This window comes from Dama dama, chromosome 33, assembly GCF_033118175.1.
Source record: "Dama dama isolate Ldn47 chromosome 33, ASM3311817v1, whole genome shotgun sequence".
In the NCBI taxonomy this organism is placed as follows: Eukaryota; Metazoa; Chordata; class Mammalia; order Artiodactyla; family Cervidae; genus Dama; species Dama dama.
In genome coordinates, this window is record NC_083713.1 from 39,514,796 (window position 1) to 39,541,582 (window position 26,787).

General features: G+C 36.1%; 1 protein-coding gene and 1 non-coding gene across 5 annotated transcripts in view; both read left to right on the forward strand.

Annotated features, from left to right (window-relative positions):
- The window catches only part of WDSUB1 (WD repeat, sterile alpha motif and U-box domain containing 1), a 70,260-nt gene that overhangs the window by 17,876 nt on the left and 25,597 nt on the right, over positions 1-26,787 (forward strand). For 3 of the 4 annotated variants that reach the window (XM_061135360.1, XM_061135361.1, XM_061135359.1), the window contains 5 exons: positions 11,468-11,501; positions 12,795-12,835; positions 12,918-13,024; positions 13,978-14,154; positions 23,027-23,167. In XM_061135360.1, coding sequence (XP_060991343.1) covers positions 11,468-11,501; positions 12,795-12,835; positions 12,918-13,024; positions 13,978-14,154; positions 23,027-23,167 — 500 coding nt within the window. The remainder of the gene's footprint in view (positions 1-11,467; positions 11,502-12,794; positions 12,836-12,917; positions 13,025-13,977; positions 14,155-23,026; positions 23,168-26,787) is intronic. The other variant, XM_061135362.1, reaches the window with a different exon arrangement.
- On the forward strand, positions 4,914-4,985 carry TRNAC-GCA (transfer RNA cysteine (anticodon GCA)). The gene has a single exon. It is a non-coding gene; the product is annotated as a tRNA-Cys (tRNA).

A 26,787-nucleotide genomic window follows, 5' to 3' on the forward strand; every position in this document is an offset into this window, starting at 1 on the left:
CAGTGCCTTAGGTCATGTGCCGCATTGCCTTTTCCTTTTAAATTGACCTAAAACCAATCACACTATGAATTATTTTGTGTCTGGCTTCCTTTACTCAATATTACGTTTGTTTTCTGATTGGTTGAGTGAGTCTGATGTGTATGGGATGTGAAGTGGTTGTGCTCGGGTGCTTCAGTCATGTCTAACTCTTTGTGATCGAATGGACAGCAGTCTGCCAGGCTCCTCTGTCCATGGGATTCTCCAGGTAAGAATACTGGAGTAGGTTGCCATTTCCTCCTCCAATGGTATGTGATAGGAGTCCAATTTCATTTCTTTCCATATGGGTATCCAGTTGTCCCAGTACGAAGTGAAAAGATAATCTTTTCTTCACCATTTTAATATGTCACCTGTCAGAAATGAGTGATCATATATGGGTGGGTCTTTTTCACAGCCTACTATTCTCTTCTGTTTATCCTTGCTCTACTATCATTCTGTTTTTCTGAGGCTTTATAACTTGGCTTTTTCTGACATTTGACACTTTCATGTGAGTTTTAGAGTTAGCTTATCATACTATCTCTCCAGTTCCTCCCTCTACACAAAAAAACCTGTTTGGAGTTTGACTGGGATTGTATTGAGTCTGATGAATCTGGGGAGAATTGATGTCTTTTATGGTATTGATTCTCCACCCCATGAATGTGGCATATTTTTTTCACTTGTCTTTTGATTTCTCTCGATAATATCTCTCAGTAGAAGATAATTTATTTGTCGCCCTCTATAGAGATCTTGGGGCTTCCCTGGTGGCTCAGAGGTTAAAGCATCTCCCTGCAATGCGGGAGACCCAGGTTCGATCCCTGGGTCGGGAAGATCCCCTGGAGAAGGAAATGGCAACCCACTCCAATATTCTTGCCTGGAGAATCCCATGGACAGAGAAGCCTGGTAGGCTACAGTCCACGGGGTTGCAAAGAATCGGACACAACTGAGCGACTTCACTTTCACTTTCATAGAGATCTTCCTCATCTTTTGTTAGATTTAGTCCAGGCTCTTTTTTGTTGCTATTATAAAAGATGTGGCTAATATAGGGAAAAAATATATATGGAAAGACAATTGAGTTTTCTGTGAAGATTCTAATTTTGAATTTTTTATATCTAAAATCATATCCTGTGTTAATGATGTTTTTTGTCTCTTCCTTTTTGATTCTTGCCTTCCCTTGTGGGTCAGCTGGTAAAGAATCCACCTGCAATGTGAGAGACCTGGGTTTGATCCCTGGGTTGGGAAGATCCCCTAGAGAAGGGAAAAGCTACCCACTCCAGTTTTCTGGCCTAGAGAATTCCATGGACCATATAGTCTATGGGGTTGCAACGAATCGGATGCAACTGAATGACTTTGACGTCACTTCACTTTGCTGAACTGGCTAACACTGCCAGGATAATGAAAATAGTGATATAGCCAACCTTGTCTGACCTATTTTGCAGAGGGAAAGCTTTCATTAAGTGTGATCATTGTAGGTTTTAGGAGATAAGCTTTATTAACTCTTCTGTTTCTTCCAATTTGTAAGATTTTTTTTCATTAATAGGTATTACAGTTCATCAAATGATTTTTCATGCATCTTTTGAGATCATATGATTTTTCTTTATCCTGTTAGTGTCATAAATTATGCTGATTTTTATAAATCTGGTTTATACATGTTAAACCAGACTTGCTTTGTTGGAATAAATACAACTTAGGACATACTGTTTTTGTGTATTGCTATAGAGAAGTCAATTTGATTCTAACTGTAGCTTTTTGGATGTAATTCCTATTTTTTTCACTGGCTGCTCACACATTTTATCTTGCAGTTTTCTGCACATTTACTCTGTATCTAGATTTGCGTTTCTTTTTGCTTAGTTTGCTTAGAATTTAATGAACTTCTTAAACTTGTAGACTATTTTATCACTTTGGAGAGAAATTCTTATTATCTCTTCCAATATTGCCTCTGTCCCTTTCTTTCTAATTCTGGGACTCTAAGTGCACATAATACCTTCTCACTGTAAACTTGTCTCTTGTTCTCTCTTCTGTATTTTTTTATTGTTGAGCTTTGTTCTGAATGGTTTCATCTTTACTGATTCACTCCTTAGTTTTGTCTAATGTGCTATTAAAGTGGTCCATTGAAGAATTCTTGATTTTTGGTTATTTTTTGATTCTGAATTTTTATTTGGTTATTTTTCAGGTATGCCATGTCAGTTATGATTTCTAGGTCTCTGTTGAAAATTCTAATCTTGGCTTTTATTTTTCAAAGCTTTAATTTGTGAAGCTGTTTGTTTAGTACACAGTAGCATTATTCAGATCTTTCCAGTTTGATCACACAGGCCATAGCATTCAAACCCTCATTTGTGTCTCTTCACAGCAGTTTTGGCTTCAGCCAAGATATTTAAGCTTCTAACCTGTACTTGAAGTGTTCTGGACCAAGCCTGATAGTTCTTTCCTCCATATGTTCCAATCCTTGACAAATAATCAGCCACCTAATTAGATACATTGCCATTATTTTACATGTGAAAAACTCGTGAAAATATTGATAGTTCATCATCAAAAAGTAGTTTTAAAAATTCTTCTTTAGCCTAGGATTGAAATTACTGCAAAGTTGGATTTCCTCTTACTGTTTTGGAAGATACATTATGCATTCTGTCTTAAGAAGTTAATAACAAATTGGTTATGTGTGAAATTCAAGTGTTTATGACTTTCTTATATGCCCAGTTCTCTGCCAGTTGCAATGGAGCACATACAAGGAAGTATAAGACAACGTTTGTGCCCTTAAAGTTGTTTTACTTCTCTATTCTGATTTTTGATGTTCATAGTGATAACACTGCAAGATCCTAATGTGCCCTTACCCTCTGAATTACAGAAGTGTCAAGTGATGATCCATAATGTTTCTGTGTTAAGTTCATTTTATAGCATTCCTGTTTCTTATTAACTTGTGTACATATATGAATCTTTTAAACATTTGTTTTTAATTTTTGGCTGTGCTTCATTGCTGCGTGTCGGCTTTATCTAATTTTGGCAAGTGGGAGCTGCTGTCTCATTACGGTGCACAGGGCTTCTCATAGCAGTGGCTGCTCTTGTTTCAAAGCACAGGCTCTGGGATGTGAGGGCTTCGGTAGTTGCAGCATACAGGCTTAGTTGCTCGACAGCATGTGGGATCTTTCTGATCTCAAACCGGTGTCCCCTGCTTTGCAAGGTGGATTCTTAACCACTGGACCACCAGCGAAGCCCTATATATGTGAATTTTAATTAACCCATTATATCAACCAGAATAATGTACCTTTCCCAAGTCATTCTGGGTAAGTGGAGTTTTCCATTAAGTGCTTTTGGAATGTGGTGCTATTCTAGGCCACATTCAAATATTATTCTGGATGTTTTTAGTTTATTTGGATAAATATATAAGCAGGTGAATGGGTTGAAAATGTAAATTAGTGAAGTATAAACATTTAACTTTTAGGAGAATTGAGAGATGTTTAAATCATACTTGATTAATGGATAGACAACCAGTTAGTTGGTCAGTGATAGATTTCATTTGTGACTTAAAGTCATTGGTAAGATAGAATGGATACATATGATAAAAGAGGGAGTCAGTGGGAAAAAGCAATTAGGATAAAAATACATGGGAATATAAGTGACTAGCAAGAAAAAAATAAATGAACAGAATAGGATTGTAGGACAAAAAGTGTACTAAGGAAGTTGTATAGGGTATAGATTTGGCATGACCATGTAAAAAGCAGTATAGGATTTGTATATACAGATATTAGAGGCTTGTGAAACAGAAAAGACATTGCAAAAGGCAGGAAATTTTTGAGTAGATTAAAATGTATGATAAAGAGGAGTAAGGGAAAATGAAGCTGGAAAAATAGGTTGTAGAGATGATAGTGAAAGTCTCTCAGTCGTGTCCGACTCTTTGCACTCCCATGGACTATATAGTCCATGGAATTCTTCAGGCCAGAATACTGGTGTGGGTAGCCTTTCCCTTCTTCAGGGGATCTTCCCAATCTAGGGATTGAACCCTGGTCTCCCGCATTGCAGGCAGATTCTTTACCAGCTCAGTCACCAGGGAAGAGACGATAGAGGATATCATTATAATTTCATGTGGTAGATTTAGGAGAACTATTGAAACTTTTAAAGCATGTCTAACACATATTTCTTGGCTGTGGAAAATGGGTGAAGTAAAGACATTGAATCATCATTTAGGACAGTAGTTCTCATTGCTTTTTGGTTTTAGGATTCCTTGACACTCTTTAAGTTATTGAGGGCTCCTCCAAAGAGCTTTTGCTCAATGGGTAAGGGTTACATATATTGCTATTTACAGAAAATAAAGCTAAGGAGATTCTAAAACATTTTTAATTTAAAAACAACAATAATAAACTCATTGCATCATAACAGATCATTTTCCTTAGGAGAAATAAAACCAAACATAGAAAAGTGTAAAAGTCATTCTTTTACATTTATGAATATCTCTTCAATATTGGATTAGTGGAAAGTACATAGATTCTCATATCTGTTTCACACATTTCATTAGCTCTCAGGGCTATAATGGAATCATATGTCATCGAGCAAAACGTGTAGGGACTTTTTCTCTCCATCTTCCTCCACATCTCTCCTCTGTTAATTTTCCTCTAGCCCCTTAGCAGAATTTGTATTTTGTTTCCTGCTTACTTCTCTTGATCCAGTCAGATAAAATTAATATTTTATGAATTAGCTTCTATTCCAGCAGGAAGAGTCTGTCTTTGTAATCCAAATAGAGGCTGCCTCTTTACAAAAATTCTGTTCTAGTTGTTAGAATTCTTTGGAAATCAGTTTGAGAATGGCCATCATTGTTAAAAGTTGAGTTCAAAAATAGCACCCTTTTTTCTTCTTGAGTTGAAAACTAATGAGAGAGGAATACTGGGTAGACACACTTCCTGGTGGCTTCCCTGGTGGCTCAGATGGTAAAGCGTCTGCCTGCAGTGCAGGAGACCCGGGTTCAATTCCTGGGTTGGGAAGATCCCCTGGAGAAGGAAATGGCAACCTGCTCCAGTTCCCTTGCCTGGAAAATCCCATGGACAGAGGAGCCTAGTAGGCTGCTGTAGTCCAAGGGGTCCCAAGAGTTGGACACGATTGATCGTGATTCACTTTCACTTTTTCTTCTTGAGTTGAAAACTAATAAGAGAGAAATACTGGGTAGATACACTAGATAACAGGACTGTAGAACTGCAGTCAACTTGCTTACCTGCTCTTGGGTGGCATGTACCACCTCAGACTTCCCCTGCAAGGGCAGATCAGAAAAAAAGAAAATCCAAGAGAGGCTGAGCCACATGGCCCAGTGTCTTCCCCAGACTTTACAGTCACATGTCATTCCTTTGCTGCTAAGCAAAGAAGGGAGAATACAGACCAGAAATCTTATTCCCGAAAGAGTGGGAAGTAAATGTTCCCCTCTTCTCAACAAGATGCTTATTTATGTTTTTTTCTTTTATAAGTGTAGAGGACAGAGTTTTATTGTCAGAAATTAGTGGTAGCTTAACAACCACCCTCTCTCACTCAGTAGTGACTATCGTGAGAAGGCTTAAGGTCACCTTTTCAAAAACTCAAATTGTCATTTATTTCTTTGTACTCTACAACGTTGTTAAAAAAAAACTGTTGAGCAAGTTAGTTAGCTGGACAGAGTCCACATTAGAGTTTGTTTATCATGAGGGTTATTAGATATTACATGACTTGAAAAACAGTCATAAAAACGGTAGTGAAATCTGAATAACCATGCCATCTATTTTATAAGTTTTTAGGCTAAAACTGTCAAGGTGTGTACTCAGTATGGATCAATTTTAATACATTCATAGGAGATGATCTAGGAAGTGTAAAATCCAGAAACATGGGTACTGAGTTTTAATCCCAGCTCTGCCATGTACTAGCAGTGCAACCTTGAACAAGTCTAGTTCCATATCTTCTCTCAGCTTCATTTTTCTAAATTATAAAATGGGGAAAATTAAATACTTTCCTCATAAGATTGTTATGAAACTTAACTAAGAAAATGCAGGCAAGGCATTTATTACTTATATTTGGGGCACAATAATTTCTCAGTCTAGGTATATTAAATATATGTTCCAATGATGATGATGTTCAGTCTCTAAGTCATGTCTGAGTCTGTGACCCCAGTGAATGCAGCTCGCCAGCCTTCTCTGTCCTTCACTATCTCCTGGAGCTTGCTCAAATTCATGTCCATTGTGTCAGTGATGCCATCCAACCATCTCATCTTCTGTTGCCTCCTTCTCCTCCTGCCCTTAATCTTTCCCAGCATCAGGGACTTATCCAGCGAGTCAGCTCTTCACATCAGGTGGCCACAGTGTTGGAGCTTCAGCTTCGGTATCAGTCCTTCCAATGAATATTCAAGGTTGAGTTCCTTTAGGGTAGACTGGTTTGATCTCCTTGCAGTCCAAGGGACTCTCAAGAGTCTTCTCTAGCACCACAGTTTGAAAGCATCAATTCTTTGGTGCTCAGCCTTCTTTATTGTCCAACTGTTAAATCTGTACATGACTACTGGAAAAACCATAGCTTTGACTGTATGGAACTTTGTTGGCAAAGTGATGTCTCTGTTTTTTTTAATAGGCTGTCTAGTTTGTCATAACTTTTCTTCCAAAGAACAAGCATCTTTTAATTTCATGGCTGAAGTCACCATTTTCACTAGTGACTTTGGAGCCCAAGAAAATAAAATCTGTCACTGTTTCCATTTGTTTCCCCATCTATTTGCCATGGAATGATGGGACTGGATGCCATGACCTTAGTGTTTTGAATGTTGAGTTTTAAGCCAACTTTTTCACTCTTTCACTTTCATCAAGAGGCTGTTTAAGTTTCTCTTTGCTTTTTGCCATTAGAGTGGTATCATTTGTATATCTGAGGTTGTTGATATTTCTCCCTGCAATCTTGATTCCAGCATGTGATTCATCCAGGCTGGCATTTTGCATGATGCACTTTGCATATAAGTTAAATAAACAGGGTGACAATGTACATCCTTGATGTACTCTTTTCCCAATTATTTTTACATATTATTTTTTGTAATCCAGAGCATTGGGCATGTGTATAACACATAACATTAGTTTACCCCCTGATTTTCTGACTTCCGCTTTTTCTGGGTTAAGTTTTAGCTGTTGATCTATATTGAGGAGCATTATGAAACAGCTGTTTGAAACTTACCATGTTCATTCAGGATGAGTTTTGGGGATTATGTTTCATGGAAACATCTCTGTAAAGACCTTGGGGGAAATAATTCCTATAGTTGTCAGTCTAAACAACTGATGTCCCTTTCCCGAGCATTAGGTTTGTGTTTCTATCTTAAACTGTATAACAGATGGTGTTTCATTTTTTGAATTGCTATTGAAGAAGCTCAGGAACAGATTTGTAGCCCTTTAATAGCAAAGTGGACTCTATGTTGTGACATATATTTTGAATACTAATCTTTTTTAAAAATATATTTTATTGAGGTATAGTTGACTTACAATGTTTCAGGTTCACAGAAAGGTGATTCAGTTATACAAAACACATATATTATTTTGGAAATTATTTTCCATCATAGATTACTACAAGATATTGACTAGAGTTCCCTATACTATACAGTAAATTTTTGTTGCATATCTATTTTTAATTAGAAATCTGCCATTCTATTCACACTAAGTCAGACAAGTGTAATCAAAATGTCATAATATTTTTAGTTAGGCAAAAATTCATAAGTTTTCTAAAATATTTATATTATACATATTTATATATATGTATACAAAAGCTTTTCTACTACACTTGAAGGCTGGAGAAAGAACATGAAAAAAGAGATGGAGAAATTGAGAACATAAACTAAATGAAATGAGAGCACTGAATGTGAAATGGAAAAATTGAAACAAACTGGATAAAAGTAAGAGATTATCATATAGTCCAGTTGTTTTTAAACATGACTGCTCATTAGTATCATCTGAAGCTTTGGAGAAAAGCAATACCTGAGCATTTGTATTTTTAAAAAAATTTCAAGGTAATTCTAATATGCGTCTGGATTTTAAAAAGTGATTACAGGTTTTTCTATTAGATCCTAGCTTTGGTGAGATAGAGGTCTATTTTTTTCTGTTGGCCAATCATGATAGAGTGGTATTAAGTGAGTAAATAGTTACATAATCACAATAGTAAAAGATGTTTGTCAGTTTTCACAAATCAATAGCCAGATAAAAGTTAAAAGCACAGTTGCAAGCCATAATGGGAACATGGTTAACCTAACTATATAAAATAATTACATACAATTCAGGGGGTAAGTGGTAAGTGTACATATATGCACATGTTTTCATCCACCCAGCCAGTCTGTGTCTTTTGGTTCATTTAATCCATTTACATGTTAGATAATTATTCATATGTATGATCCTGTTACCATTTTCTTAATTTTTTGGGGTTTACTTTCTGTAGGTCTTTTCCTTCTCTTGTGTTTACTGTCTAGAAAGGGTCCTTTATCATTTGTTGTAAAGCTGATTTGGTGGTTCTGAATTCTCTTAACTTTTGCTTGTCTGGAAAGCTTTTGATTTCTCCATCAAAGCTGAAGAAGTACTCTGCTGGGTAGAGTATTCTTGGTTGTAGGTTCTTCCCTTTCATCACTTTAAATATATCATACCATTCCCTTCTGGTTTGTAGAGTTTCTGTTGAGAAATCAGCTGATAGCTTGATGGGAGTTCCCTTGTATGTTGTCATTTTTTCCCTTGTTGCTTTTAATATTTTCTCTTTGATTTTTGTCAGTTTTATTACTATGTATCTCCGTGTGTTCCTCCTTGGGTTTATCCTTCCTGGGACTCTGTCCTTCCTGGACTTGGTTGACTACTTCCTTTCCCATGTTCAGAAGTTTCCAGCTATTACCTCTTCAAATAATTCCTCACGTCCTTTCTTTCTCTCTTCTCCTCCTGGACCCCTATAATGTGAATGTTGGTGTATTTAGTGTTGTCCCAGAGGTCTCTTAGGCTGTCTTCATTTCTTTTCATTCTTTTTTCTATGTTCTGTGACAGTGATTTCCACCATTATGTCCTCTAGATTATTTGTCCTTTCTTCTGTCTCAGTTATTCTACTGTTGATTCCTTTTACTGATTCATATCTGTTTGTTTGTTCTTTAGTTTCTCTTGAACTCTTCTGTCCCCACTCAAGTACTCTTGGCCTGGAAAATCCCATGGATGGAGGAGCCTGGTGGGCTGCAGTCCATGGGGTCGCTGAGAGTCGGACACGACTGAGCAACTTCACTTTCATGCATTGGAGAAGGAAAAGGCAACCCACTCCAGTGTTCTTGCCTGGAGAATCCCAGGGATTGGGGAGCCTGGTGAGCTGCTGTCTATGGGGTTGTATAGAGTCGGACACAACTGAAGCGACTTAGCAGCAGCAGCAGTACTCTTCTGTGAGCAGAGTTGAAGTTTTAGAGTGCCATAAAGTGGTGGGAAAGGAGTAACAAGACTTGGCAACTAATGCATCCTCTATAAGAAAGAAAGTGGGGTCAAGGTGACAAGGCAGATTGTGGTAGAATCACTGAAAGAGTTTTATGTAGCAAAGGGGAAGGGTTGAATATAGCAGGCAGGATTTGTATAAAATGGGGCACCAAATATTGAGAGCATTTATTTGATATTGGTGCAGGTTCTATTCAGGGAATACTTTGAGGTTTTATATTTAGTAATTTCAAAGTATTTTATGTCTGTTTATAGTGCTTATAATTATTTTCTTTGTCTTTGAAACCCAAATCTCAAAAACTGAAAACTATTTATTTTTCCCTAATAGTAATTTCCTTCCCTCCAAATCTAATCAGTTATCAAATTTCATTACACCTCTTTTGAATAGGAGGTGAGTTTAAAATCCTTTTAGTCTCTTAAGGGTCTGCAGGTCTCTGCCCATAATCTCTATTCTTCTTGTTCAGATTCTGTAGACTCAAAGAGTTCTTCATGCTTGGCCTTTTGCTTTTCAGGTTCATTTTTATACCTCATCAGCAAGTGAACCTGTTTCATTTTTATGGTGTCTTGTCTATCTGTTGCCTACAGGATCATTTACTGAAGATCTAGCTTCTCAAGTGATATACATCATTGGGATGAGTTAGTTTTAATTGCACTAGTGGTAATCTCAGAAAATAGAATTTCCTTTCTGTTAAAGGATGGTAAGAAGTAATGAAGTTTTCCCTAAGAATTTCAGATATTCCAGTGATAATACCTTATACCGTGAAGAATTTAGGACTAAATAAAGAGTGTCTATGGGGCTTCCCAGGTGGTGCTAGTGGTAAAGAACCTGCCTACCAGTGCAGGAAATGTAAGAGACACAGGTTTGATCCCTGGGTCGGGAAGATCCCATGGAGAAGGAAATGGCAACCCACTACAGTATTCTTGCTGGAGAAGCCCATGGGCAGAGGAGACTGGCAGGCTGTGGTCCATAGAGTTTCAGAGTTGGACGCAACTAAAGTTTCTTAGTTCACACGCGCACAAGAGTGTCTATAACTCATGTCTGGCTATGTATATTAGCTGCTAATATTTTCAGTGTTTTTTGATTTAGCATTTAATGCTCTAATTCTGTTTTTTACCATCCAGAATGCATCTGTATGCGTCTCACTTGTGTTTCATTTTATGTTTGAACAAAGTCTAATTTCTGTTTTGAACTTATGACAAAGATTCCATTGTCAAAATCCATTACCAATGCTGTAGAGACTACTAAATAAGGAATTTTCAAAGAAATTTTAAGCCTTATAATAGGTGTGACTCCTGTGGTCAGACTATAATCAGCTACTTTTAATAATAATAAAAGTGCTGTTAAAATTGTACAGAGCAGTAACACTTGTTATATTTTCTCACTTTCTACATATGGTGGCATAACAACTGTATCCAAAGGGGGGGGAAGTATCACGTACAAACACGTTTGTCTGTTGTTTTTGATTATGTAATTTGTTAGGCTGTCGCATTTTTCTTTGTATGATAATTTTTTTCACCTCTAGAATAATCCCAGATAGATGTTTAAATTTTTATAGTATTGAAAGAAATCATGTAGGGTCTAAATAAAGTTTAGAATTACAGTTTTAAAAAATGAGTCACATACATATTGACTAGTAATTAAGGCACAGCCATATTAATAATAAAGAACAATGCTATCCAGAATAAAAATCAAGTAGCAACTGATAGGTTTCCCTTGTAGTGGTTTTTCCCTTTGAGTTATTAACGTCATATGAAATTGTGTCTTATTTATTCATTATAAATGCTTACTCTGTTTAGGGCCATATAGTATAAATAACATGTGCTGGTATTTAATAAAGTTTATAATTTTCTGGTAAATTTGGTATGTGGTATATAGTTTTTTAAAATAAGTTTATACTGAAAAATAGACTGCATTCTGAATGTGTGCATATCAAAATTTCAGCCTTTTCTTAAAAAGTTATTAAAATGATTTAAATATACAAATACTGTACTTCATTTTTGTAGAACTTTTCACCCATTATCCTTTTTTTTTTCTCTTAAAGATCAGTGGATAAGTCAGTTATAGTGTATGATACTGTAAGTACTTCACATCTTGTGTGATCTTTGTAAATTACGTTTGCTTGTTAGGCTGCTGAATTTCAAGTTGAGTTAGGCAGGATAAGGAAAATGTGTATATATATTTTTTTGTTTAGGGTGCCTAAAAAGATAATATGTACATTTCAGAAATACTTATATAGTTATGTAAGTAAGGTATTGGTTCTGGGTCAAGCCCTGAAATATTTCAATAATGGTTTTAAGATAGACAGATATTTAATCTGATAAAAGAAAATACCAATTTAAAGAGCACCAGTATCCAAAACATCACTTTAAATCAATTATTCTTAAACTCTTACACCAGGTTTTCATAACAACAAAGGATAATTTACTGAAGGGTAAGAGTATACTTTTAGGTATCATTTCTAATAGTTCGTTACTATATGTTGGAGGGTTTTGGTAGCGCACAGGTGAAAGCTGAAAGTGACCCACTGCTTTAGAGTTGCAGCTGGGTTTAGAGACTAGTTTAAGGAAGAGTAGGTTATAATGGATTTGGAGAAATGGGACTCTCTGGTAGATGCATGTGACTAAATACCTGGTGGAAGAAAATGAATGTTTAATATACTGTGAAAATATTCTCCGAGAGAAATCAGTGTTGAGTGAACCCTTACAGTGGTCGAATTTAGGTTGTAGCTATGCCAGCAAATGAAATAGAGATGTGAATCATCAAAGGAGTGTGTGGCAAGTAAGGAAGCTAATAAGCTAGTTCTGCTCTTGGAAGTTCCAATCACTGAGAGTTCTGGCAGGAAATGGGAAAGAGTACTCAATCGAGGTGAAGTAGATCCTTACTATTTCTCAGAAAGTTTTCATGAAAAGTTTCACAGAAACAGCTAAAGCATTAAATTTCCTCCATAAAATATGTATATGAGTCTCAGTTAAATACAACTAGATACTGGATGGCCAGCTAAGTGCACTCAGAATTGAAGTGATTAATTTCTGCTCACTGGTCTGCAGTGGGTACAGGTCAAATGCCATAACAAAAATACAAATTATTTCATGGTTACTATTAGTTAAGACAAATCAGCCAGGACTATATTAATCTAAAAATTTTAGCAGACAGCAGTAGTAATAATTGAGAAAGAATAAAATAAGTACTTGATGATATTATTATAAATGCTATTCTCTATTCATTGGATAAGTTTCAGCTTATATTAATGACTCAATAATATTGGAATACATAGAGTATATAAGCCATTCAGGTCAAGCAAGTCTTTGTTAGTAACTTTACTCTTGCCTGAGTAAATTATAAAGCTGTTTGTTCTGTTATTTTTTCAGAATACTGAGAATATACTTCACACCCTGACTCAGCACACCAGGTCTGAACTTTTAACCTTGCTTTGTATTAATGTAATTTAAAAATTGGTCTAAGGCTATATAATAGTTGTTTTTATTAACTAGGTATGTCACAACTTGTGCCTTTGCACCCAATATCCTTTTACTTGCTACTGGTTCAATGGACAAAACAGTGAACATCTGGCAATTTGATACGGAAACACTTTGCCAAGGTTAGTAAGGATATCATGTTTAACAATACCACCACCATTCACCATTAAAATCAGAAATTCAGTAATTTTTTGACAAATTATACATGTTGCTTTTTTCTATATAAAGCATACATCCAAAGTTAATATAACTTAAAAGTAATTTGAGAGAACCCAGTGTTAAAGTTAACCCAGTTGTCTATGTTAAAACTGTCGGTAAATGCTTTTGGGTGCATGCTCAGTTACATCATACCTCCCATAGTTTTGTAAGCTATTTATACTCTGTACTGACTTTTCAGATATTAACAAATATAGCATAGGACAAAGTAGGAATGATTGTTTTATCCTAGTGATTTCATTTTTAGTTTCATTAAGCAGCACTGACACAATTTAGAAGTTTTATTTTTATCACTGTCAAAATTAGCTAACTAGCGGTGCTGATATGCAGATGACAGATCAAATATAATACTTCTGCTGATGCCAGTTTTATATAATGTTAAACTTTTTCTGGAGTGAAAAAAGCTCCAAAAGAGTAGCATTTAATTAAATAATGCTTTAATTATATGTAGTATTTGATTTAAAAAAATTTTTTTAAAAGATGTTAAAGTAGAAAACACAGATTTAAGAACATTTTGTTTACTTTTTTAGTACAAAGTGAGAATCTTTATATTGGGCTTCTCAGGTGGTGCTGGGGTAAAGAACTCACCTGCCAATGCAGGAGACTTAAAGAGATGTGGGTTCAGTCCCTGGGTCTGGAAGGTCCCCTGGAGGAGGACATGGCAACCCACTCTAGTATTCTTGCCCAGAGAGTCCCTTGGACAGAGGAGCCTGGAGGACTACAGTCCACAGGGTTGCGAAGAGTTAGACATGACTGTAGCCATGTAGCACAGACGCAAGAGAATCTTTATAAAGGATATACTTTTGCTTATTATTTCGCTTACCTTTTTGTTTGAGTGTTCTTTTATTTGTTTTTTAAGCAAAGATTCCAGATCAACCAAAGCAGTTTACTGAAAATTGGTCAGAGGATGATGTCTCAAACTGGCTTTGTGCCGAAGGTTTAGAAGACCTCGTTGATATTTTCAAAATGAATAACATTGATGGAAGAGAATTATTGAATCTTACAAAAGAAAGTCTAGCTGATGATTTGAAAATAGGTAAGACTAGTGAAAGAAAGTCTTAAAAACAACTTTTAATAATTTACTATGAGATTGGTTTTAATTGCATTAATGGTTTCCTCTTAGTATTCTTATTCTAGCACATAAGTTATTCTGGAATATGCTTTTGTATAAAGGAGAGTATGTTTTTAGTAGATTATAGAAAAGAAATGTTACATACTCTTTTTTAGGTAATTAAAGCCACCATGTAACTAATTTTAAAAACATGTGTTTTTTAAGTTGCAATATAATTCACCCTTTTAAAAGTGTACAGTAGTATAATAAGTGACTCTAGTATACTATTCAGATGTACAACCATCGCAACTGTAATTCCAGAACAATTTTACCACTTCAGAAAGAAACCCCATGCCCATTAGCAGTCATTCCTATTTCCTTTCTCTCTAGCTCCTGGCAACCACTAATTACTTTTTGTCTCTAAGGATTTGCCTATTCTTGACATTTCATATAATGTCAAGGCCTTCTGTGTCTGGCCTCTTTTGCTTAGCATGTTCTCAAAGATTCATAAATGTTGTAGTATATATTAGTACTTCATTTTTATAGCTGAATAATATTTCATCATATGAGTTACCACCTTTTACTCATCCATTCATCAGTTGATTGAATTTAGATTGTTCTCATTTTTAATGTTTTTTAAATTATGCTACTTTGAACATTATCATGTACAAGTTTTATGTGGGCATCTATTTTCAGTTTTCTTGAATGTTACTGATTTATATCCACAGAACTTAACCAGAAGAAGACAGAGTCTTTTGTGATTGGGAGCTGGGAGTGAGTGTTATTAAATTTCATTGCTTAGAAAGAAAAGACACCCTTACCAGCTAAACCCTCGGTGTGTGTAACGGGCAGTATTTGACTATATATGCTTTAACTCTGAAAAAGCATCTGACTCTTACAATGACAAATTAAATAGTCCATCAGCTCCTGTACTCTCCTTTCTATCCTGCTCCCAGTCCTGGAAATGTGTGTTTGAGAATTGATGGAGTCTAGATACAAACAGCATCAAAAATATAAAACTTGTTTGAGTGGAATTGGTGGGTCTTATGGTAGCTCTATGCTTGCATTTGAAGAACTGCCAAGATTGTTTTCTAAAGCAACTGTGCTTTTTTCTTTTTTTAAAGTAATCTCTTTCTTTAAAAAACTTATTTATTTTTGGCTGTCCTAGGTCCTTGTTGGCTGTGCACACAGGCTTTCCTAGCTGCCCTGCGCAGGGACTGCTCTCTAGTTGCAGTGCCTGGGCTGCTTACCGCAGTGGCTTCTCCTGTTGCAGAGGATGGGTTCTGGGGTACTCAGGCTTCAGTAGTTGTGGCACATGGGCTTAGTTGCCTTGTGGCATGTGGAATCTTCCCAGACCAGCAGTCAAACTGTGTCCCCTGCATTGGTAGGCGAATTCTTAACTACTGGACCACCAAGGAAGCCCCTCATTGTGGTTTGGATATGCATTTTTCTGATGTCTAGTGATGTTGAACAGTTTTCCATGTGCTTGTTACCTATTTATATATCAAACTGGAGATTACTGTCATGTTAAACAGTATTGATTCTTCTAATCCATAAGCATAGGATATTTTTCTGTTTATTCAGATCTTCTTAATTTGTTTCAAAAGTGCTTTGTAATTTTCAGTGTACAAGTCATTTTTTAAACTGTGTAATTCAGTGGTTTGTCATAATATGACAACTCATAGAATTGTATAACTACCACTATATAATTTCAGAACATTTTTGTTTTCCCCCAAAGAACCCCATTCATTTCTCATTCAAGCCTTTGGCAACCACTAATCTTATCTCTTGTAGAAATAAGATTTATCTATTTTGGACACTTTTTGTAAGTGAAACTAAACAACATGTGGCCTTTTGTATATGGTTTCTTCTATTTAACCTCAGGGTTTTTGTATGTACAAGTACTTCATTCCTTTTTATGGCTGAATAATACTCCATTGTATGGCTGAAACACATTTTGTTTACTCATGCATCAATTGATGGACATTTGGGACATTTGGGTTGTTTCTATTTTTTGGCTGTTATCAATAATGTTGCTATGAATATGTATGTATGAGTTTTTGTGTATCTTTTCATTTGCCTTGGGTATATGATTAAAAATTCTTTTTTTTTTTTCACTATTTACTATTTTGAGGAGCTGTCAAGACTGTTTTCCAAAGCAGCTATACTATTTTACATTCCCACAAGCAATGTGTGAGGTTTCCAATTTCTTCACCTCTTTGTCAACACTGTTTTCTAGCTATCTTCTTTATTATGGGTGTTCAATAGATGTGAAGTGGTATTTCATTGTGGTTTTGATTTGCGTTTACCTAATGATATGGAGCATAGTTTCAAGTGCAACCTGGTTATATATCTTCTTTGGATTTCCCCCCTTTAAAATTCGTTTGTCAGTTTATTATTGAATTGTAAGAGTTGTTCATGTGTTTTGAATACTACATCCTTATCAAAAACAGTTTGAAGTCCTAGTGTTGTGCTCTAATAGTGTCCCCCGACATTATTATTTGTATGCGATAGTAAAATCTTAAAATTAATAAGTAAGCATAGGAAATAGGATGTCCATAGGTAATTTATTGTTAATGAGTCAAATAACAAAAAAGTGTTGTTACAGAAAACCATTTTAAAGTATAGGTGTATACGTTCATTACACAGTAATTACAATATGTGTACATACTTAAATGTCTTGGAAGCTTTTTAAAAAGTTAACAGAATGATGATTTTGTGAAAATACTTAGAATCAAATGGTTTTGTACTCAGACCATACTGTGAAAGTTGTTTTTGTATCTCTAGTAACTTATTTCCTTTATAATTTGTAATTTAATCTTTCTTCATGAAAGTTCTGGTGAATTTAGAATCTTCTTATTCCTTTCTCACAGTAAAATTTAACAATACGTTATCACAGAGAAGCACATGACAATATAAAATAATTTTAGGTTTCAACAAAGAATGTTGCAAAACATAAGAGAGCATAGTAGAAACAATTAATAGGAATAGAATTCTGTTCTGTGATAGCCAGATAAATAAAGTGTAAGAAATTCATACAGGATTAAGTCAATGGCCTGAAATAATTTTTGAAAAGGTGAGTCTTGGGCTTAGTAGTTATGATAATTTTAGTTCAATTAAATAAGTTTTGCAACTATCAGGCTCAAGCTAAAATTGAAATGTAATTTAATTTCCATCGTCTAAAAGCTGAATTAGGAAGACCATTATTGTAAATGGAAACAAATGTTGCATACTCTCTAGTAAGTAAGGAATTGGATTTGCGTTTGTGTTTAAGATTTGGAAAGTTAGCGAATTCAACAAATTACAGAATAAATTAAGTAAATAGATTAAATTTTTTCTGCATCATTCTAAAGTATTTAAGTTTTTGCAAAATTATAAAGGATCAAGAGGCTAACATTAATCTTCTACAAGTGCTACTTTAAGCTACAGTGAATTTCTGTTAGTCTTGAGCTTTAAGAAAAAAGCAGACTATTCCTCAAAACAGTTAATTGGAGTAATAGAGAATTGGAATTGAGTCTAGAAAACAGTGTTTTAAGAGGCAAATTGAGTATGCAATAATGAATTTTACTCTTGTGATGCATAACTATTTTACTTGCATTTGCATTTGTGGTACAACAGTTAAAGCGGTTCCTACTTGAATGTGAATAAATATGAATTTGTTCAACATTCATCATACAAAGATGGAGATGGAAATGGCAACTCACTCCAGTATTCTTGCCTAGAGAATCCCATGGACAGAGGAGCCTGGTGGGCTGCTGTCCATAGGGTCTCACAGAGTCGGACACGACTGAAGCGACTTTGCATGCATGCATGCATGCATTGGAGAAGGAAATGGCAACCCACTCCAGTGTTCTTGCCTGGAGAATCCCAGGGACAGAGGAGCCTGGTGGGCTGCTGTCTATGGGGTCACACAGAGTTGGACACAACTAAAGTGACTTAGCAGCAGCAGCATCATACAAAGAAAGTTAATTTTGCAGTGAAGTGTATTGATTGGAGTGTTAGGAAACAAAGTGATATTATCTATTATGTCTGACACTTAAAAATTATTTTTAAGGAGTCAAGCAGTCTATCACATCTTTTTTCAGTGAACCTTTTGTAAATGTACAGTAAAGGAACTTGCTGTAGATTTGAGTATCTGTTGGAATCTGTTGCTTTTATCCTAGAGTAATAGTTCTTTTCTGGGATTGTGTTAATGAAAATTGAGACAGTTTTAGGTAGAAAATAACTCCCTATATGTATTACTATATTTGCATCAAGAATGTCCTTGTATAAGAGATCCTTGATACTAAAAGAGATATGTCTTAAGACGTTTGTGAATCCATGAGTTTGTGAACTCTACTGAAGCCTTTAATATTGCAACCAAAAGGCATAAAGTATGAAAGATGAAGAGCAAGAAAGTCTGAGATGTGATACTAGCCAAGCATTAAGTCCATTGACTAGCCACGTGACTTGCACTGCAGTGTGGCCTCTGTTTATACCTAGGCTTCTGGGATATTGTAAATTGCTACCTATGTTGGAGTGTGGAATTGCTGTAGATGATATAATGGTAAAAGCATGGAATGACAGATGACAAGGAACTGTTTTATATTGTGTCAGTTCTTACCCTTATATTCAACTAATTATCAATCATAGATTCTTAATTGGGAATGAGATTTTTCCCAGAGGTTCCTCTTCCTTTTTCTCTTGTCCTTCCAAGAAACCATGAAAGCACATCAAACATTTTTATCGTTTTTGATTTAGAAATTATAATATCAAATTATTATGTTAAATGCTTTTTAAAACCTTATGCACCAGCTGTCCTAAAACCCTTAGATTTTGGAAGTTTCATGTTTCAATTCCTCGTAATATTTCCTTATGTAGATTTTCTCTCGTTGCCTAACTGCATATACTGTTAAGTAATAAAACATTTACCAATTTTTCTGTATATACAACTTATGTGAAGTTGACCTTTTAAATGTGTGGGCCAGTGCACTCACAGTCTTTTGGAGTGGACATACCCTTCCAGGCCAGCAACTGCTCTTAAATTGACCTCCCCACTTTGCAGTGGTTACTTGTGGGGCATTTTGAGGTCTCCTTTTTTCAGGCCTATCAGATGTCCTGTTGGTTCCACACTGATATCAATTACAGATCTTATGGATGTTGGTGGTTTATCTTCTCCCACTTATTAATATGTTGTGGGGCTCATGAAGATACTTTGCTACCTTGTTTTGTTGTAAATGCCCGTGGAATTTGATTTTGCTATCTAGTCACGTTGCTTTTCATGAAGGGATTCAGAGAAATGTAAAAATTACATTGCTTCTATCATCATCTTTTCCAAATCCTTTAAAAAATCCTTGTGTTCCTTTTTATGTCTTGTTTTCTCTTGATCATTCTAGTCAGAATTTGTTTAATAAAATTTATTTTTAAATAATGAAGAATTCAATGTTTTTTTCTCCAAGAGACCACGCTGTTGATCCTGTTCTGTCTCAGGGCAGTACAGAGGTGACTCTGTGACCAGCCTCATGGCTGTGACGGTTGGTTAGCTCCAGGCAGTAGTGCTTTCCTGTTACTCTGCTTCCAGCTGGTGCTGGCATTGCTGCTTTGGCGATGGTATTTACAGGACAAAGTTGGGGGGAAAGAGGGCTACTAGTAGAAAGGTGTTTCTTCTATTTGTGTATACAAATCTCTGCTTTAAACTATGTCCCATCCCCTACTCTGGAACTCAGTTACTTCTGTTTTGTTGATGGTTTTTGGAATTTTGTATCTTTAATGATTATTTGTGTCTTGGCACCATCAATTCAATTATGCAGCATTTCCAGCATTGGGAAGGGGTGGATAAGGGGGACAGAGTTGATGGCCTATTTAATTTGTCGTCTACTAAGAGCCAGATGCCTTTTCAGAGTTACAGCGAATATAACGAAATAGCGCCCATTAACTCACACTGAGGGTTTGCTAGCCCTCACCTGGTAAGGGTCTTTTCTTTCTGAGCAGTTAAGTTTAATAACACTGACTTCCAACCCCCAGTTACAAAAGGAGGTGTTTTCCTCGGGCTAAGTTCTGTGGATATGATTTGGTAACTGCTGGTAAATGAGGGCATTTTTAAACAACATTAAAATTGGGCAGGATAACACACAATTTAACCTTTTATTTTATAATACATTTTGAAATAGGGTTTCTACAGACTCTATTAGGATTCCCTGATATCTCAGTTGGTAAAGAATCTGCCTGCAATGCAGGAGACCCTGGGTCGATTCCTGGTTGGGGAAGATTTGCTGGAAAAGGGGATAGGCTACCTGTTCCAGTATTCTTGGGCTTCCCTTGTGGCTCAGCTGGTAAAGAATCCATTTGTAATGAGCGAGACCTGGGTTTGATCCCTGGGTTGGGAAGATCCCCTGGAGGAGAGAAAGGCTACCCACTCCAGTATTCTGGAGAATTCTGGACTGTATAGTCCATGGGGTCACAAAGAGTCAGACATGACTGAGCAACTTTCACTTCACTTCACACCCTCTACTAATAAGCCTTCTAAATATTAGCACACATGTATATTACTTTTGACAGGAAAATATATGTACGTTTTTTAGACTATGAAATACCTCTATATTCTTATTACATGTAATATGTTACCCCTTTAAATGAGATGATCACTATCTAATTATAAATGTGTTGTGATGTTTTTTAAAAAAATTATTTTAAAAACCTTCAATTTGGTTTCAGTGAATCCCATAGGAAGGATGTCCCTTAAGATGCAGGCAGTTCCTGGGTTGACTTTTCCCACACTTTCATAGATAACAGTCAGTGAATCCAAATAGATGTAAACAGTTTGTTACTCATGGGACAGCAAGCAGCATGAGCTTCATGCTCAGATTGGTTCCCCTCTGCCCCTAAGTCTTTTGCAGGCAATTTGTGATAGTGTCATAGCTGGGGAGCCCTGAATTTATGATCCCCCCACCCAATATGATAAGGGGACTGCTAGCAAAGTAGTCCGAGAAGAAAACATTATCTTTGTAGGTCTTAGAACACAAACCTGCCCTTTGACTAGGAGGGAGACATTAGCTTCCAAGGAAGTTTGCAAACATCCTTGAAAAGATTGCCAGGACATGATGTTGTAAAAGTGTGTTTAAACACTATGTGGAGAATTACCTTCCAATCAGAAAGAAAGTTGATATGGCTATTTATGGAAACTATGAGGCATTCTGAAATGTAGTTCTGTTTTTCTACCCATTTACCCACCACCCTCACCCAGAAAAATCCTCTACCTAAAATAGAACTCTCAGCTGATAAAAATACAAACAGCTAAATAACACTACTCTTCCTAAACCTAATTACATTTATCTTCCTGAAACTAAAAATTAATTTTTGAAATGAGATAAAACTACAGATGAATGAAGCATACGTGTACAGTTTTGGACAAACAGATGAGTTTTATTTAATACTTTGTATTAAGAGCTTTGTTTCAGTTCAGTTGCTTAGTTGTGTCTGACTCTTTGCGACCCCATGGACTGCAGCACATCAGGCCTTCCTGTCCATCGCCAACTCCTGGAGTTGACTCAGACTTACGTCCATCAAGTCAGTGATGCCATCCAACCAGCTCATCTTCTGTCATCCCCTTCTCCTCATGCCTTTGATCTTTCCCAGCAAAGGGTCTTGATTTCAAATGAGTCAGTTCTTTGTATCAGGTGGCCAGAGTTATGGAGTTTCAGCTTCAGCATCAGTCCTTCCAATGAATATTCAGGACTGATTTCCTTTAGGATGGACTAGTTGGATCTCCTTGCTGTCCAAGGGATTCTCAAGAGTCTTTTCCAACACCACAGTTCAAAAGCAGCAATTCTTTGGCACTCAGCTTTCTTTATAGTCCAGCTCTCACATCTATACGTGACTGCTGGAAAAACGATAGCCTTGACCATGTGGACCTTTGTTGGCTAAGTAATGTCTCTGCTTTTTAATATGCTGTCTAGGTTGGTCATAACTTTTCTTCCAAGGAGCAAGCATCTTTTAATTTCATGGCTCCAGTCACCATCTGCAGCGATTTTGGAGCCCCCCAAAATAGTTACTGTTTCCAGTTTCCCCATCTATTTGCCATGAAGTGATGGGACCAGATGCCATGATCTTAGTTTTCTGAATGTTGAGTTTTAAGCCAACTTTTTTGGTCTCCTCTTTCACTTTCATCAAGAGGCTCTTCAGTTGTTCTTTACTTTCTGCCATAAGGGTGGTGTCATCTGTATATCTGAGGTTACTGATATTTCTCCTGGCAATCTTGATTCCAGCTTGTGCTTCTTCCAGCCCAGCGTTTCTCATGATGTACTCTGCATATAAGTTAAATAAGCAGGGTGACAATATACAGCCTTGATGTACTCCTTTCCCTATTTGGAACCAGTCTGTTGTTCCATGTCCAGTTCTAACTGTTCCTTCCTGACCTGCATATAGATTTCTCAAGAGGCAGGTCAGGTGCTCTGGTATTCCCATTGTATAAGAATCAGCAAATAATAAACCAAGTTTCATAATGTTTAAAAATGTAAGATGGAATTTTTATATTAAACTGAACATCTTTATAAATGATTTTTAGGAAACTTTGTTCTCTACCATATAATAGCCTTTTCTGATTTTGTCTAGTATATGAGTGTTTGGGCAATCTGAAATTCTTGAGGAGCTTTCAGAATCTAAAGTTACTTAGAATAATCTTTCTATTGCTGAGTTGTTTTAATCACACAGTATTCTGTACTACAAAGATTCATTAAGGAATTTGTAAAGAAAAGGTTCCATGTGGTAAAACAATATTTCTGAAGATTTTTGGTTATAGTAGATAAAAGTTTACTCTGCTGAAGACTTGCATAAAGCTTATAGATAGTTCTCAAGCCCTAACAGAATAATTTCTTTTCAGAATCTCTAGGGCTGCGTAGTAAAGTTCTGAGGAAAATTGAAGAACTGAGGACAAAGGTGAAAACCCTTTCTTCTGAAATTCCTGATGAATTTATATGTCCAATAACTAGGGAGCTTATGAAAGAGCCTGTCATCGCATCAGGTATGTGTGATGCTATTGTAAGTTTCAGGGTGTTTATGTACTAAATGAGTAAATAGTGTGGACCACAGAAGTTTGTTTAAATGTGGAAATTTTTCAAAATTATCATTACATTTCTCACAAGTAGTGAGACAAGTAGTTGTTTTGTTTTATTTAATAAAACAAGTAGTTTTATTCTTTTTAAAAATTCCTTAGCTCTGAGGTGAACTGTTGAACCCTGTGTATTTCTTTTTTTTTTAATTGGAGTGTAATTGCTTGACAATGTTGTGTTAGTTTCTGCTTTACAACAAAGTGAATCAGCTATATGTATACATATTACATATATCCCCTCCCTCTTGAGCCTCCCTTCACCTCTCTCCAGTCCTCCCCCTCTAGGTCATCACAGGTACCAAGTTGAGCTCCCTGTGCTAGACAGCTGCTTCCCACTAGTGTACATGTGTGTGTGTGTTAGTCCTGATCTCTCAGTTCATCCTGCTGTCCCCTTCCTCCACTGTGTCCACATGTCCATTCTCTTCATCTGCATCTCTTTTCCTGCCCTGCAAATAGTTCATCTATAGCATTTTTTCCTGGATTCCACATATACGCATTAATATACGATACTTGTTTTTCTCTTTCTAACTTACTTCACTCCGTACAACAGACTCTAGGTCCATCTACTTCTCTGCAAATGACCCAATTTCATTCCTTTTTCTGGCTGAATAATATTCCTCTGTGTGTGTGTGTGTGTGTGTGTGTGTGTGTGTGTGTATGTGTGTGTGTGAGAGAGAGAGAGAGAGACATACCGTAACTTCTTTACCCATTCATATATCACTGGACATTCAGGTTGCTTCCACATCCTGGATGTGGTAAATAGTGGTGCAGTTAACACTGAGGTACATGTGTCTTTTTTTTCTTTTTTTTTTTTAAAAACAGTCACCTAACATAAAATTTACAATCTTAATCATATTTAGGGATACAGTTCAGTAGTGTTAAGTATATTCACATTATTGTGAAACAAACAGATCACCAACACTTTTCATCTTATAAAACTGAAACTCTGTGCCCATGTAAACAACTCCCCTTTTCCCTCTCTCTCCAGCCTCTGGTAACTACCGTTCTACTTTCTGATTCTATGAATTTGACTACTTAGAGAACTCAGATAAAGTTGAATCATACATTTATCTTTTTGTGACTGGCTTAACATAATAACTTCAAAATTTGTCCATGTTGTGGGATTTCCTTTTTGAAGACTAATATTCATGGTGTGTGTATACCACATTTTTTTATTCATTTATCCACTGATGGAGGGTAGGTTTGCTTTCACTTCCTGGCTATGTGAACAGTGCTGTTTTGAATATCAGTGTGCAGATGTCTCTTTGAGACTCTGCATTCAGTTCTTTTGGATATATACCAAGAAGTGAGATGGCTATATCATACAGTAGTTCTGTTTGTGATTTTTTTGAGGAACCTCCATAATGTTTTCCATACCAGTTACACCATTTTACAGTTTTACAGTCTCACCAAACTTTCCACAAGAGTTCAGATTTCTCCATATCCTTAACAACACTTGTTATTTTCTGTTGTTTTGATTGTGAATATTTGTTTTCACAATGTCTCCTTGTGGTTTTTATTTGAATTTCTTAAATGGTTAAAGATGTTAAATATCTTGTCACATGTTTAATGGCATTGGTGTATCATTTTTGGAGAAATGTCTTTTCAGTTCCTTTGGACATTTTTAAAATGGGTTATTTGATTTTTTTATTGTTGACTTGTAGCAGTTCTTTCCATATTCTGGGTATTAATCCCTTATCAGCTATATGATTTGTAGAAGTTTATTTCTATTTCCTAGGTTGTCTTTTTTGTTTTCCAGTTTATTTTATTGGAGTATAATTGCTTTACAATGTTGTTAGTTTCTGCTATACAACAAAGTGAGTCAGCTATATGCTTACATATATCAACTCCCTCCTGAACCACCCACCCACCCCATCCTATCTGTCTGCGTCATCTTTCCCTGTGCTCCCTATAACTTCTCACTTGCTATCTGTTTTACACATGGTAGTGTATATATGTCAACGCTGCCTTCTGTCTCACCCTCTGCTTCCCCCCCTGTCGACATATCCATTGTCTCCATCTAGGTCTCTGTTCATGTCCTGCAAATAGGTTCATCTATGTACACTTTTCCTAGATTTCATATATATGCATTAATATATGATATTTTCCTTTCTGACTGACTTCACTCTGTATGGCATACTCTCGGTCCATCCATATCTCTACAAATGACCCAATTTCATTCCTTTTTTAAATTTTTTTTTTCAATTAATTTTTATTAGTTGGAGGCTAATTACTTTACAGTATTGTAGTGGTTTTTGCCATATGTTGACATGAATCAGCCATGGATTTACATGTGTTCCCCATCCCGATCCCCCCTCCCTCATTCCTTTTTATAGCTGAGTAATAATCATTGTGTGTGTGTGTGTGTTTGTGTGTGTATCGCATATTTATCAGTTCACATGTCAATGAACATTTAGATTGCTTCCATCTCCTGGTTATCGTAAATAGTCCTGCAGTGAACATTGGAGTACATGTGTCTTTTTGAATTTTGATTTTCTCAGGGTATATGTTCAGTAGTGGGTTATAGAGTCATATGGTAATTATATTTTCAGTTTTTTAAGAAACCTCCAAACTATTCTCCATAGTGGCTGTATCAATTTTTATATTTCCACCAACAGTGCAAGGGGGTTCCCTTTTATCCACATCCATTTCAGTATTTATTGTTTGTAGATTTTATGATAATGTCCATTCTGACCAGTGATAAATCATTGTAGTTTTGATCTGCATTTCTCTAATAACTAGTGATGCTGAGCATCTTTTCCTGGGTTTGTTGGCCATCTGTCTTTGATTTTGCCATCAAATCTGAATGAGAGTATTGCTGGATAGAATATGCTTGGTTGTAGGTTCTTCCCTTTCATCACTTTAAATATATCATGCCATTCCCTTCTGACTTGTAGGGTTTTTGTTGAGAAATCAACTGATAGCCTGTTGGGAGTTCCCTTGTATGTTGTCATTCCCCCCCCCCCCCACCATGTTGCTTTTAATATTTTATCTTTGTCTTTAATTTTGTCAGCTTGATTACTATGTGTCTCGGTGTGTTCCTCCTTGGGTTTTTTCTGCCTGGGATTCTCTGTGCCTCCTGGACTTGGTTGACTATTTCCTTTCCAGTGTTCGGGAATTTTTCAGCTATCTCATCAAATATTATCTCAGGTCCTTTCTCTCTTTCTCCTCCTTCTGCCTCAGTTACTCTGTTACTGATTCCTTCTAGTGTATTATTCATCTCTGTTTGTTCTTTAGTTCTTCTAGGTTTTGGTAAACATTTCTTGTATCTTCTCTGTTGTTTTCCCGAGATCCTGGATCATCTTCACTATCATTATTCAAAATTCTTTGTCTGTAAGGTTACCTATCTCTACTTCATTTAATTGTGTACAGTCTGAAGCCAGGAAGGTTGATTCCTCCAGCTCCATTTTTCTTTCTCAAGATTGCTTTGGCTAATTGGCGTCTTTTTGTTTCCATACAAATTATAAAAATTTTTATACTAGTTCTGTGAAAAATGCCCTTGGTAATGTAATGAGGATTGCATTAAATCTGCG